The following is a 15,023-nucleotide window of genomic DNA, read 5'->3' on the forward strand; positions in this document are numbered from 1 at the left end:
TAGTAAGGCTTTTTTTCTTTAAAAAAAGACACAATGTATAACAAGGCTTTATTTATAAAAAACGACATAGTATAGTAAGGCTTTAAAAAAAACCCAACAACAACATAGTATAGTAAGGCTTTTTTCTTTTAAAAAAACAACATAGTATAGTAAGGCTTTTTTCTTTAAAAAAAACGACATAGTATAGTAAGGCTTTTTTCTTTAAAAAAAACCCGACATAGTATAGTAAGGCTTTTTTCTTTAAAAAACGACATAGTATAGTAAGGCATATTTTCTTTAAAAACGACATAGTATATAGTAAGGCTTTTTTTCTTTAAAAAAGACATAGTATAGCAAGGCTTTTTTTCGTTAAAAAAATGACAATGTATAACAAGGCTTTATTTATAAAAAACGACATAGTATAGTAAGGCTTTTTTCTTTAAAAAAAACAACATAGTATAGTAAGGCTTTTTTCTTTAAAAAACAACAACATAGTATAGTAAGGCTTTTTTCTTTAAAAAACAACAACATAGTATAGTAAGGCTTTTTTCTTAAAAAAACAACAACATAGTATAGTAAGGCTTTTTTCTTTAAAAAACAACAACATAGTATAGTAAGGCTTTTTTCTTAAAAAAAACGACATAGTATAGTAAAGCTTTTTTCTTTAAAAAATGACCATGTATAGTAAGGCTTTTTCCTTGTGTTCTCTCTGACAGGATGGAGTAGGTTTGGGAGCAGCTTGCGGATGAAGCGCCGCCCCGACCGGTTGCTTATTGGCTCGGTATGTGATGTCTCGCCTTGTTGCAGCGATCATAGTGCGTGTGCATAGCCACATCCATTTTTAAAATGAAAAAATAAATCTTATAAATCAAAGTCAAGGTCACATAATAGAACAAGAGATATTTGGCTGTCAACTTTTATTTTGATTTTTTTCAGATGAGTGACAAAGGCAAAAATGGATGAATTGTGGGATGGACAGTCTTCCAACCAAAAGGTTTCCCAAAGCGTGGAGAGCGAGGACACCTGAAGACAAAAAAAGTAGGTTTAAAAGAGACATTCATTTTGCTGTGCAGAAAATATTTGTTTTCTTTTGTTTTTCTTAGACTCACCTGTGGACGTAGGTGATGTAGGATGTCGATTTCACCAGGCGGGAGGAATTCTAGCTCACCAACTGACCATCCAACAGGTAATCGGTTGGATTCCCCGCCTCCTCCAACTTGTCACTTTTCAGGTCAAATTAAAACCGAGTGGGCAGGACATGTTCTTTTTAGGGAGTTGGCTTATACACTTAGTCACATTCGTCGAGCGCCCTCCTACCGAAAATACTTGGCCGGTCGAAGTTTAGTGGGACGGTGGGAGGGCCCTTTACCACGCACGGTAGAGCATGCGCCTACCGCCGAGTGGAGGCTGGTTCGCGTCCCGCAGACGTACTCTTGGTGTCTCTCCCGCCTTCGGCGGGAGAGACACCTGCGACATAACACTAATTACCTTTTACTAAAAAAAACTTTACAAATTAAATTTTACATTTAATCATTACATCAAAATTTGTTAAAATACTTAGCCTAAAAAATCAAAAGACACTGGCTATTAGCTAGGACAGGACCATGCTGGGTAGGGAGGCGGCTTGCACACTTAGCCAAATTACTCGAACGCCTTCTTACCGAAAACACTTGGCCGGTCGAAGTTTAGTGGGTGTGTGGGTGGGCCCCTTGGCGCACACAGTGGAGTATGCGCCTACCGCCGAGTGGAGGCTGGTTCGCGTCCCGCAGATGTACTCTTGGTGTACTCTTGGTGTCTCTCCCGCCTTCGGCGGGAGAGACACCTGCGACATAAGACTAATTACCTTTTACTAAAAAAAACTTTAAAAATTAAATTTTACATTTAAACATTACATCAAAATTAGTTTCAAAAAATCCTAAGACACTGGCTATTAGCTAGGATTTCAAATAAGCCACCCCAAAAGTTTTATTGGACAGGACCATGCTGAGTAGGGAGGCGGCTTGCACACTTAGCCAAATTACTCGAGCACCATCTTACCAAAAATACTTAGCCGGTCGAAGTTTAGTGGGTGTGTGGGTGGGCCCCTTGGCGCACACAGTGGAGTATGCGCCTACCGCCGAGTGGAGGCTGGTTCGCGTCCCGCAGACGTACTCTTGATGTCTCTCCCGCCTTCGGCGGGAGAGACACCTGCGACATAAGAATAATTACCTTTTACTAAAAAAAACTTTACAAATTAAATTTTACATTTAATCATGACATCAAAATTTGTTAAAATACTTATCCTAAAAAATCAAAAGACACTGGCTATTAGCTAGGACAGGACCATGCTGGGTAGGGAGGCGGCTTGCACACTTAGCCAAATTACTCGAACGCCTTCTTACCGAAAACACTTGGCCGGTCGAAGTTTAGTGGGTGTGTGGGTGGGCCCCTTGGCGCACACAGTGGAGTATGCGCCTACCGCCGAGTGGAGGCTGGTTCGCGTCCCGCAGATGTACTCTTGGTGCCCCTCCCGCCTTTGGCGGGAGGGACACCTGCGACATAAGAATAATTACCTTTTACTAAAAAAACCTTTCAAAATTAAATTTTACATTGAATCATGACATCAAAATGAGCTTAAAAAAATCCTAAAACACTGGCTATTAGCTAGGATTTCAAATAAGCCACCCAAACACTTTTATTGGTTGGCATTCCCACCGCAACCGCCGGCTGTCGAAGAACCGCATGGTGACGTTGTTCTGACAGTCGCCCTCGTCCACATCCGCCGAGTGACGGGGACACAGCTCAAACCCACGGCTGTCACGGGGTGAGGCGAGCACTCCTTTACTTGCCGGGTCGGCTGCACCCCGTGCTTCTCCTCCTGCTCCTCTTCCACGTTGTCCAATGCATCTTTCATGACACAAAGACAATTATTTCTCAACACTGCCTAAGATGACAACATTTTTGTCCTAAGACGCTAATATCTTTACGGTCGCGACACGGTCTTCAACCTGGCATGAGGAAGGCGGTGGCGACGTGCAACTGTCCCAACTGCTCCTGTCGTTTTTTACGAAAAAAGCCTTACTATACCATGTCGTTTTTTAAGAAAAAAAGCCTTACGATACTATGTCGTTTTTTTTAAGAAAAAAGCCTTACTATACTATGACGTTTTTTAAGAAAAAAAAGCCTTATACTGTCATTTTTTAAAGAAAAAAAAGCCTCACTAGACTATGTCGTTTTTTAAAGAAAAAAGCCTTACTATACTATGTCGTTTTTTTACGAAAAAAAGCCTTACTATATTGTGTCGTTTTTTTACGAAAAAAGCCTCACTATACTATGTCTTTTTTTTACGAAAAAGCCTTACTATACTATGTCGGTTTTTTAAACAAAAAAGCCTTACTATACTATGTCGTTTTTTAAGAAAAAAAGCCTTACTATACTATGTCATTTTTTAAAGAAAAAAGCCTTACTATACTATGTCGTTTTTTAAGAAAAAAAGCCTTACTATACTATGTCATTTTTTAAAGAAAAAAGCCTTACTATACCATGTCGTTTTTTTAAGAAAAAAAGCCTTACGATACTATGTCGGTTTTTTAAAGAAAAAAGCCTTACTATACTATGACGTTTTTTTAAGAAAAAAAGCCTTATACTGTCATTTTTTAAAGAAAAAAAGCCTCACTAGACTGTCGTTTTTTAAAGAAAAAAGCCTTACTATACTATGTCGTTTTTTAAAGAAAAAAGCCTTACTATACTATGTCGTTTTTTACGAAAAAAATCCTTACTATACGATGTCATTTTTTAAAGAAAAAAAGCCTTATTATACTATGTCGTTTTTTTACGAAAAAAAGCCTTACTATACTATGTCGTTTTTTACGAAAAAAAGCCTTACTATATTATGTCGTTTTTTTACGAAAAAAGCCTCACTATACTATGTCTTTTTTTAACGAAAAAGCCTTACTATACTATGTCGGTTTTTTAAACAAAAAAGCCTTACGATACTATGTCGTTTTTTAAGAAAAAAAGCCTTACTATACTATGTCATTTTTTAAAGAAAAAAAGCCTCACTATACTATGTCGTTTTTTTTTTTAAAGAAAAAAGCCTTACTATACTATGTCGTTTTTTTTAAGAAAAAAGCCTTACTATACTGTCGTTTTTTAAAGAAAAAAGCCTTACTATACTGTCATTTTTTAAAGAAAAAAGCCTAACTATACTATGTCGTTTTTTACGAAAAAAGCCTTACTATACTATGTCATTTTTTACGAAAAAAAGCCTTACTATACTATGTCATTTTTTAAAAGAAAAAAAGCCTTACTATACTATGTTGTTTTTTTAAAGAAAAAAAGCCTTACGATACTATGTCGTTTTTTTAAAAGAAAAAAGCCTTACTATACCATGTCGTTTTTAAAAAAAAAGACAGTATAGTAAGGCTTTTTTCTTTTAAAAAAATGACCATGTATATGATGGCTTTTTAAAAATATTTATAGTAAGGCATTTTTTTTTTAAACAAAAAAAATGACTATCATTTCCTGACAAACGCTTCTCTAGACGGATACTGAAAAGCTTTGCGCCCAAAAGCTGACCATTCTTGTGTTCGACAACACGAACCCACCGCCAGCTTACCTGCCAGCAAGCGGATCAAAGCGGAGGGCAAATCTTCATAGATCTGTAAGTCCGGTCGTCGTCGTCGTCATCACTTTGGTCGCGTGATCTTTAGGTCATTCACGGCGTCCAGTCAGGAGTTCGTGGAGCAGCTTGCTGACCGGCCGCAGGAGCAGTCAGGACACGTAGTCGTCACCACCTTCGTCCTTCAAGGTAGGAAACTGTCGTGACTGTAAAGACATTAGCATCACAGGATAAAAATGTCATCTTGATTAGGCAGCGATAAGACGCATTGGACAACAACGAGGATGAGGACGACGTGGTGTAGCTGACCGATGTCAACTCGGCAGGTAAAAGGTCTGGCCTGGCATAGCGCTCGCTCGCCTCAGCCCGTGACCGCCATCGCTTTGAACTGCAGACGCGGACGAGGGTGACTGCCAGAACGACGTCACCATGTGGCTCTTCGACGGCCGGCAACGGAGCTGATCTAGACGTAAAACAGCGCCACTTCCATCTCTTCATCGTTTGGACGTCGATCGCCACCAACCCGTTGAAAACCAATTTGGTCAAACGCAGCTGTGTATGATGACAATCGGCTTTTGATGATTCAATGATGATGATCATGCCTACGTCTGAACAGCAAAAGGATTGGGACTGCCGAATGCGTTTTGTTGCCGGCGCAACGCCAACGTACTTCGGACCAATAAAACTAATGTTCAATAGGTTACTTGGAATGCTATCAAATACTTCATGTCTTTTGATATTATAAGTAGAAATGTGCATTTACTCCACAGGAGTGAAGTACAGAGTGTTCCAAAATGTTTGACCCCATTTGGTAGGCCCATAATTTTGAGAATTTTCATTGGAATGATCTCAAATTTTCACATCTTATGTAGAAAGGGTTCAAGTTTTTGCGTGTAAAGTTTGCAATTTGTATCTTTTCAGATTAAGAAATGCCGTTCACTTCTAAAGAAAAGGCATTTTGCGTGTTAGAGTATGCTCGGATGCATTCACCGGAGACAGTGTAGCATGCCATCTTTGCAAATTTTACCCACTCCAAAACCAATTAGCACCTAAACTTTCCAGAAAAGGGCTGCTTATGCATACCGACATCGCCAGGACGGCCAGGCAGCTTCGTGAAGCCTACGAAATGGGGTCAAACATTTAGGAACAACCTGTATTTGTGTGCAAAGACACCATTTTAGTCTTTGTGTTAGCTCCTGAAATGTAGTGTATGTATTTGCAGGTACACTCAATGAAAAATGTGTCCTTAACAGGTAAGGGAGGTGCTACTCAAAATATCAGATTTCATGTCTTACCTAGTTGGGCTTGCAGCGCACTACCCTGAAAATGCCTCAAGGTAAGCAGACTTAGTACTTGGATGGGAGACCGACCGCCTGGCAATACTACCAGCTAATTTGGTACACGGTCGATTGGTCGCTGGTCTTTTGGTCGCCCGGAAGGTAAGTGATAATTACCATTTAAATGGTTGCTCAAATTCCCTAAATACAAACTGCGAATGACTATTTAGTCATACTTAATGCCCTAGTCATTATTAGGCTAAAGAAAAGCTCCAAATTTCACACGAGCTAATTTAACTTACTCTTATATTTGCTCACTTGGCCTCTAAGAAGCAGTGGGATCTTCTTCCGAAATTATGTTGGGGGCCCGTGGCCTAAGCGGTTAGTGCGTTGCAACGCTGGCCGCGTGGGTTCAAAACCCGCTTGGCCCCGTGTGGAGTTTGTCCGCAAAAACATATGCGCTGTTAAATACAAGTAAATATCAGGAGCAAACACAAAAAAGTAATGTGTTTTTAGCATTAAAATTGCCCATTTGGATGTTTTATATGAAGTATTTTAAAGTAAACTTAAAATGCAAGTCTTAGTAAACGGTTTGAAGCAAGAACACTTTCCGCAAAAGTTTAAGTCAATTCAAAATATTTTAATGATCACGTATTAAAATGAACACATACAAGTAAGTCACCTGAAACTTTGTAAAAATTCTAGTCGGCTAAAATGGCTTAACTTTAAGATGTTTAGTCCGTTTTTTACAGCAAGTTCTTCTCTTACCAAGGAGGTCTTCAACTTTTGGGCTTCCACTGCGGCCTCCTGAGAAGAGGATTGCGCGTCGTGCCGTCTCGCGGTTCGGCGGCCCACACGCCGGAGCCGACGTCGCTCTCCGACGACTCTGCGCGACGTGGAGACTTACTGGAGGAGGAACGAGTCTCGGGAGAAGTTCTCCGGGCTTGTCTTTCGTCCAGGAAGTCCACGGAGGCCACTTCTTCCAGCGTGTCCAGCCGCCGTAACGGAAGCGGCCCCCTCTGGCGCCCGGCGGCGTACGAAATCTCCGAGGTGGTCTCACGCTCATCTGAAAGCAAACGTCCCACTTTAGCCAAGGGCCCGTCGGTGGTTTGATTTCAAAACGACGTACCTGTGCCACGCCGGCGGACGGGTGGGAAGTCGGAGTCCAGGTTCTTCCCGGCGGGGAGGGAAAAGTACTTGTGCGATTTGGGCAGCGCCTTAAAAGCGGACAGGAAGGACGGATGAGTGGGTGAGTTGGTGAGGGAGATTTGAGGCGAGGTGAGCGCGTGGTTACCGGCGTTTGGAAGCTTCCCGGGCGGAGACTGCGCCGGATGCTGGAATGGCGGCGGATGAGAATCTCGCGCGTGCGGCTCTCGTTGGGCAGAGCGTGCTTGCTGGTGTATGACGTCGTCTGGCGGGAGACAAAAACAACAGAGAAAATCATCTTTAACAATTTAAAATGTAAATACATTTCAAAAAACTAAACTAAAATGTCTTTTTCTGCAATGATCTGCAAAGTTGTTACATGCGAATCATCACCTTAACATTAAAAAACTCTTTTCATCTACTCTGTCTTTTTTGGCTGTTTTAACGGTCTTATTGATTTAATGTGACTTTGGGCTATGCTTCTTAATGACTGTTGCATCATGGCGCGTGGCGCAAACATCAGGATGTTGTTTAAAGTGTCATGTTGGGTGTTCGCTCACCCTTTGTCTGATCTTGTACATGTTCTTGGCCAGAATGTCGTGCATGCTCCGCAGGTCAGCAGCCAGGAACTTCTTCTTAGCTTTGGCGGGACCTTTCTTTTCCTCACTGGAACATATTGGGAGTTTTAGACATCAGAATACGCTGCAGCGACTTTTGTTACGTTTTTCAAAATCGACATACTGCAGGGAGATGGTAGAAGGGGCGGCGCTGATGTCCCCCGACACCGTTTCCAGGATCTCCATGGCATTCTGGAGCTCCAGCTTCTTGTAGAGCGCCACGATGCTGGACTCGGCGCGGTTGTCTCGAATCAGGATCCGACGCAGAATGCGAGTGTTGAACTTCATGAACCTGCACATTAGACAAACAAACATTAACACGACACATTACAATGAAATATTTGTATACATGCGACGTGTGGGGAAAATTGCGGACAAAGAGTCAGTCAACGGACGATAAAGAAGAAGCCGAAAGAGCTTCAGGCAGATCAAAACCAGTCTGGCCTGCGGAAAGTCGAACCTGACACCAAAGCGTGCCACCAAAGACAATGGCGGGCGGCTAAAAAGAGGAAAAAGCCAAGCAGAAGTTTGACGCGCGGTCGAGTCTCACTTGTCCTTCCAGTAGAAGCGACTCCACTGCCCGCAAAGATCCTCGATGCCGGCGATGGTGTGTTCCATCAGCTGAGAGAAAACACAAAATGTGTTAGTGGATGCACGCTCCCCCAAAAAAATAAAAGGCAAAAGGTGTGGCCTACCCTGCAATGAATTTCGGCATTGATGGTGTCCAGATTGCGGTTGGTTCTGCGCACGTTGATGTACTCGATCAAAGGCCGGATGCTGATGCCCTGCCAAAAGCGGCAAGCGGAAAATACACATTGACGTGGACATTTAGTACATTGGTCAGATCACACAGCAAATGGCGTACTTGACGGACACCATGTCGTAACATTAAAAGTAGCGCGTGTGTAAAATATTTCTCCAGTTGGTTTTCAGGTCTTTTCTTCAAATGGTATTGTTCAGTTAGTCCTAAATAATGCTATTTCCATGTCAATATTCGGTTAGATAGTATGAGAATAACTGAAGTCCAAAGTGACATTTGTCGTAACAATAATTGGAGCCATTTTTTGCAAAGTCCATTATTGCAATCTACAGGAATAGAAGGGGGAAATAAGGCTCACATTTAAAGACTGTTTTGCTCATTTTGAACCTAACAGACATTCAAATTTCCAAAACATGAATCACCATTCCTTCATTCTGCATGCTTTATTAAGTAAACTCTATTGTCAATCGTCAGATTTTTTCCCCCTCATCAAATTGGCATCGCCCTTCGAAAATCTCATATCTATATCCCACATAATATGAGCCACACGACTCAAAACCAAGTCAATATTTGATCTCAAGGGACGTGCGATGGCTGCCTACCTGGAGAAAGACGGTAAAAATGATGATGGCGATGGTGGCGGTGACAAAGAGCTGCTTGCGCCCAATGTTGTCCGGCAGAGTGAAGGCCAAGGCGAAGGAAATGGCCCCCCGCAGACCGCCGTAGGCCAGACCAAATTGATCCTTCAGGTTGAAGGGGATGGTGCGGAAGGGGTTGATGATTTGGGTCAACACCAGCACCCCTGTCCAATAAGGAGATAGTTTGACAATGTCAAATGATATCTTCAACCCCTTCTAGGACAGCTTTATCAAAAATAATAATACAATTCCAGTGCAAAATACACCTATTTTTTTAAATTGATTACAATTTAATTTCTAATACTGCTATCCTTACTACTGTTTTATTTCCTCATAAATTGAATGAATAATCTGTTTTTTTTTCCTAAATTGATTTTTTTTATCATTACTTTTCTAATTTTTTTATTGTGTGGGCAACACTAATACGACAATTGGATATAAAATGGGGGCTGTGGAGTAAATTCATTGATATGAATTTAATACAAAAAACAATTTGTGCAATAAACATATTTTTGGTGCATCAATTATTTTGAGCTACAGATATTAATGCATATCACTTGCACGATAAATATTTTATACATCACTTGGGATGATCATTTGCCTATGTAATATTAAATCAAATAATCCTTTTCCAAACCGCTTATCCTCACAAGGGTCAGCTAACTATGGGCAGCAGGCTCCAATTGGTGGCCAGCCAATCGCTAGACAACTTAATATATACAATCAATTCCCTTTTCCTAATACCTTACTGTATCAATAACGGTATATATATTGTGATACTATACTATACATTTTGTGTCAGCACGTTGTCGCGTGCACGTCAATAACCTAGGACGCAATTTGATTGACATCCGGCCGTCCCTTTCAAAATAAAGGTGTTTTTTTTTTGTGGTTGCCTTACCGAGCCCCCTCCACAGGAAGGCAAAGAGCAGCGTGAAGAGAACGTAGCCCCAATTCCACTCGTGCTCGGTGGTGACGGTGACCACGCCCAGGAAGAAGAAGATGAGCGTCTCCGAGATGGAGCCCAGCATCTTCACCACGTGGCGGATGGTGGTGCACGAGCGCTGCGACACGTTCTCCTCCACGTAGTACTTCATGGTGAGGGCGCACGTGACGATGCTGGCGAGGGAAGAAAAAAATTAATACATTTTGCGTGCTGCCGCCACCACTGGACCGAAACGGCGTCATACTCACGCCATGATGGAGGAGATGGCAAAGAGCTCGGCCACCAGGTAGGCCAGGTAGCTGTACATGAAGATGAAGAGGGGCTCGATCTCGCGCACCCGCGAGGTGAAGCGGGTGGTGAAGGCGGCCACGAAGCCAAAGAGGGCGCCGAATCCCATCCCGCCCGTGCCCACCACCAGGAAGCGGGCCACGCCCAGAAACACGTCCACCGGCTCCACCACCGGCATTTCCGCCACGAAGCTGAACATGTTGTACAACACCTGTGGTCACAAAAATCAAAACACTGCATCATCAAGTGGAGAAAAATCAATACGTGAAAATGGGAAAAGAAATCACAAACAATGTGGTCAAAAAAGCTTGGATTTCCAAAATGTGCATTTGTGAGAAAAAACGAGTTCGCCATGAAAAAAAATACTAAGATTGTTCCATTTGTTTTTTGCAAGTGATTTTTTTTTAACCACAGATTTTAGTTTTGATTGGATAAAAGGGCAAGTCACTTGTTTGTCACCTTTTTGTTGACGGAGCAAAAAGACAATTCACTTATTAATCCCAAAAATAAATGCAATCGCTCACAAAGAAAGAAAACAACTCTTAAAACAATTTGCTGTCATTTTGATACATGTCTAATTCCATTTCTTTCACAATGAGAAATATAAGAAGTTTTTCCCATTTTTATATATTTTATTGTTAAAAATTGTCATTTACCCACTTCAAAAATCTCCCTAGAAAATACTATCAACAACTCCTAACATTATTATTATTACTTTTATTTTATACATGTGAACCTAATAAACTGGTTTTACGTGGACCCTTCGCTTCTGTCTAAGTTTGTATTGGTTTCAAATGTTGTGTTTAATAAAGACACACCATTTAAAAGGAGGAGGAAGTGTTCTGACCACAATAAGATAAGGTGGGGGTTTGTTTTTTTGGTTCCCAGTGGTCTAGTTTCAGATGATTTGGACGCCAACTCCGCCCATAACATTTGCACAAATGACCGCTTAAACTGGTTTGGCCGCATCTAAGCAAATAAAGTCCCGACAGAAAGACGGGAGACGGGAGACGTTCCCTCCGGGATCTTATTTGGTCAAGTTCTTTACGTGGTGACGTTTACGCAGTGGAAAGCAAAACGGCTGGCGAAACTCGAGCTGAGCTTTGTTGTCAAAGAATTGACAAACACAATAGTTTGCCTAGCTTTCACATAGTCCCACTTTTGACGATTAAACATGGACGGACTGGATCCAGGGTGGAGTCAGGGAACAGAAGAAAAAACACTACAAAGCTGGGAAGAACAATGCCCCCCGTCTAGCAAACTAAAAAACTGAATAAATGAATAAGAAGAAGTGGACGGACATTTTTTTTCTCTTTGCTGGTCAGCGATTGACTTCCTGGTTTACGGTGGATCAAATTATTCTAGCAGAAATTCTTACAGGGGGGAACGTGAAAGAATCACGTACATTTCTATTTCTATTTACATTTGTACTTCATCTTTAAGAAATGGATTTTGACATCTATTTAACAGTGACAGCCAATTCTTTGGAACGGGAGTCAAGGCCAGTTTTCCCCAGATTTTTAACAAAGCACTTTTAATCTAAAAATCTCAGTGATGTAAAAGTAGCAAATACTCATTGTCCAGACCACAGGTGTCAAAGTGGCGGCCCGGGGGACAAATCTGGCCCGCCGCATCATTTTGTGCGGCCCGAGAAAGTTAATCATGAGTGCCGACTTTCTGTTTTAGGATCAAATTCAAATGAAGAGTGTAGATGTATATTAAATGTCCTGATTTTCCCCCTTTTAAATCAATAATTGTCATTTTTTAATCCATTTTTTCTGTGTTTTTAGTTCAAAAATCATTTTGTAAAATCTAAAAATATATAAAAAACAAGCTAAAATAAACATTGTTTTAGATCCATAAAAAACTGAATATTCAGGGCTTTTAATCCAGTTCTTTTAATCCATTTTTTTTTTTAAATATCTAAATATTATATCCAAAATGGTCCGGCCCACGTGAAATCAAGTTGACGTTAAAGCGGCCCGTGAACCAACCCGAGTCTGACACCCTTGGTCCAGACGGTAAACATTTTTGTCACTCTGGCGTTAGCCGTTAGCTGTAGCAAAAGTGAAAATATGTCCTCGTGTGGACATTTTAGTCGTGTCTAAAAAAAAAGAGTGATGCCTATGTTGCAATAGCAACTGACTTTTTTTCCATTTATCATTTTCCTTCCCGCTTATCCTCACATGGGTCGCGGGGCGGCACCGGAGCCAACGGACTAGCAAACAATCTCAAGCAATTCTACACTACTTTTCCTCTCTCGAAAATTAATTTTCCTCCTTAAATCACCTTTTTAGTTTTTGTTTGACTTTGACAAAACGGTACACTTTTGTCCACCTACGAGAGTAAAAGTGGGAATTGTCTCCTGACTTTGATCCGAGAGATAACTCCGAGGCTTCGGGCTTGTTTTTGTGGTAGGTCAAAACACTAAAAAGCTCAAGACCAGCATTGTTTCCGAATAACCAAAACAAGCCGTGGCTGGCTCGCCGAGAAAAACCATGGAAAGACGTTGAGAGAGAAAGAAAGAAGCATGTTACCCACCACCGTGACGGCGTCGTTGAAGAGGCACTCGCCGAACACCACGATGTAGAGCTGCTCGTTGACCGACACCTCCTCGAAGACGCTCAGCACGGCCACGGGGTCCACGGCCGAGACGATGGCGGCGAACAGCAGGTTCTCCTGCAGGTTGATGTCCTGCACGCCAAACGCCTCGATCTGGCAAATGGCGAACAGCGACATGCCGATGCCCACGCTGTTCCACAGCGTGCCCACCACCGCGAACCACAGCACCTGCCCAAAAAAGAAAGCGTCAATGGGAGTGAGTTCCATCCCGTTCCATCTGATTGGCTCACCGTGCCAATGTTCTCGAAGAAAGGCCTGGTGGGCATAAAGTAGCCCGAGTCCAGGACGATGGGGGGCAGCATGTAGAGGAAAAAGACGTGGCTGGTGAGCACGGCGGGAGGTTCCTCGTTGACCGAGTGCATGATGGCGCCCACCACCAGGCCGATGCTGATCAACAGGCACGATTCCGGAACCCAAACGGTCATCTTGTTGTATACGTGGAAGCCTGAAGAAAGAAAACAAAAGTGCAAACGACATCACGTCCATGCGTTTATGCATTTTCCAGTAATTATGTGTAAGACCGCATTTTTGTTGTTGTTGTTTTTTACGCAATTAGCTTACAATAAACAGTAAGGAAGCTGGCAAACTTCACCTGGACGACCTGCAAATTCACATCTTTCATACTGGTTGAGTTTCTGGTTACTGGTTTCAAGTTCCCAATACAAAAAATCTCAAATGTCCACATTTTTTCATCTGGAAAAACTCGATTTCACTTTAGAAACGAATCACAGTAACAGGTTGTCGTGTCAAAATTTGTAAACAAAGCATTTTCTGAGGGGGTACAAACACGGCTCACTTTCATAATAATAATCCAAATGAAGCATCATTTACTGGGTAAATCATTTTTAACTATTATATTTACTGGTATAAAAACACTGGCATCATCAGATCGATATATCGTAACGAAAATCGGATGGGAAGTGGAAAAACAAAAAAAATCAGCATCGGGACATCCCTAGAGCATATACTTGGACTTTTCACATACATACAGTAGAGTATACTATATTATACATGAATATTTTTGAGGTCACTTACCAATCTTGGCGAAAGAGGCCAACAACACCCACAGGGTGATCTCAAAGGGGATTTGGATCCTCGGGTAGTCCATAGTGAACACGGGTAAATTGTCCTTTTGGGGCTCCGGGTAGGCCTGGGGCCCGTCGGGCTCGACCGGCGGCAAGACCGGGACCCCGACCTCCACCGCAGAACCGGCCGTGGGTCGAGCTGGGATTTCCCCCGAGGAGCCAGGCAGGACGGCCCAAAAAAGCCACAAAGTAACAAGAAAAAAGCCCCAAATTGGCCTGAAGCGAGCCTCCATTTTGGAGATTTTCCGGGCGAGGCGAACACGGCGTCCAACAGCCAAACTAATTAAGCTCCAAACTATTTCCACCCGCGCCGCGTCATGGCTACTCTCACCCGGACGGATGCCCAAAGTAACAGCGATGAATTTTTCTTTCAATTGGAGTGCCTTACTTGAAATTTCTTGCAAGTCAGCGAAAACGAGATACCAAACATTTGGGAAAAGTTGTCCACCTGAGTCAGGCGCGTGCACGGGTTCCTCTACGTTCTGGGCGCGGTCACGACTGATTGGACATCACGTGACCAGTGGAAGAGTTTCGGTGCACTTTCATCTTGAAATGTTGTTTTGGGAAAGCACAAGCACGTTAGCTTTTTAAAGAGCCAAGAGAAATGAACTCCCATACAATGGAAATAACAATGTTTCTGTTAAAATTTGGAGTATTAACATTAGTATTTGAAACAGGAGGTGATTTTTTACTCTCACAACGCCAAAAACCTTTCAGTGTCAAAGCGGGACTTTGGTTCCCTCCAGTGGCGATAAGGAGTCAGTGCAGTGTGTCGGTCACACAGGGAGTCTGGGCGAGTCTCGTGCTTTCTGCCTTGCAGACGCCTTCGAGCGGCCAGGATGAGAGCAGCGACGCTCGTTTCACCATGACAACACTTTTTCTTCCTACTCTTCCTTCTGCTAAAGGTTGGACATCTTGTTTTTCCGCATTACATCTGCTAAAATGCCCGTCGACGTCACGCGCAGGGTAACGAACGATTGATGAGAAATTGACATCGATACGGCTGTTTATGTTTTCATCCGGGCACACTCTTCCGGCAGAACCTCTTATTATATATATATTTTT

At 42.3% G+C, this 15,023-nt stretch overlaps 1 protein-coding gene and 1 long non-coding RNA gene across 2 annotated transcripts; both read right to left on the reverse strand.

Annotated features, from left to right (window-relative positions):
- Nucleotides 1–1,126: 1,126 nt before the first annotated feature.
- On the reverse strand, nt 1,127–1,756 carry LOC144087051 (uncharacterized). The gene is made up of 3 exons (XR_013304634.1): nt 1,641–1,756; nt 1,297–1,446; nt 1,127–1,202 (listed from the first exon to the last, which is right to left on the reverse strand). It is a non-coding gene; the product is annotated as an uncharacterized LOC144087051 (long non-coding RNA).
- A 4,719-nt stretch (nt 1,757–6,475) lies between these two features.
- Nucleotides 6,476–14,575, reverse strand: slc9a2 (solute carrier family 9 member 2). The gene is made up of 13 exons (XM_077617549.1): nt 13,909–14,575; nt 13,104–13,318; nt 12,793–13,041; nt 10,212–10,462; nt 9,919–10,136; nt 8,982–9,181; nt 8,315–8,404; nt 8,170–8,240; nt 7,744–7,911; nt 7,563–7,668; nt 7,151–7,267; nt 6,986–7,073; nt 6,476–6,922 (listed from the first exon to the last, which is right to left on the reverse strand). Exons 1-13 carry the CDS (start codon nt 14,189–14,191, stop codon nt 6,636–6,638), a joined length of 2,343 nt encoding a protein of 780 aa, XP_077473675.1. The 5' UTR covers nt 14,192–14,575; the 3' UTR covers nt 6,476–6,635.
- Between the last annotated feature and the right edge of the window lie 448 nt (nt 14,576–15,023).

The sequence above is a fragment of the Stigmatopora argus genome, chromosome 13, assembly GCF_051989625.1.
Source record: "Stigmatopora argus isolate UIUO_Sarg chromosome 13, RoL_Sarg_1.0, whole genome shotgun sequence".
Lineage (NCBI taxonomy): Eukaryota > Metazoa > Chordata > Actinopteri > Syngnathiformes > Syngnathidae > Stigmatopora > Stigmatopora argus.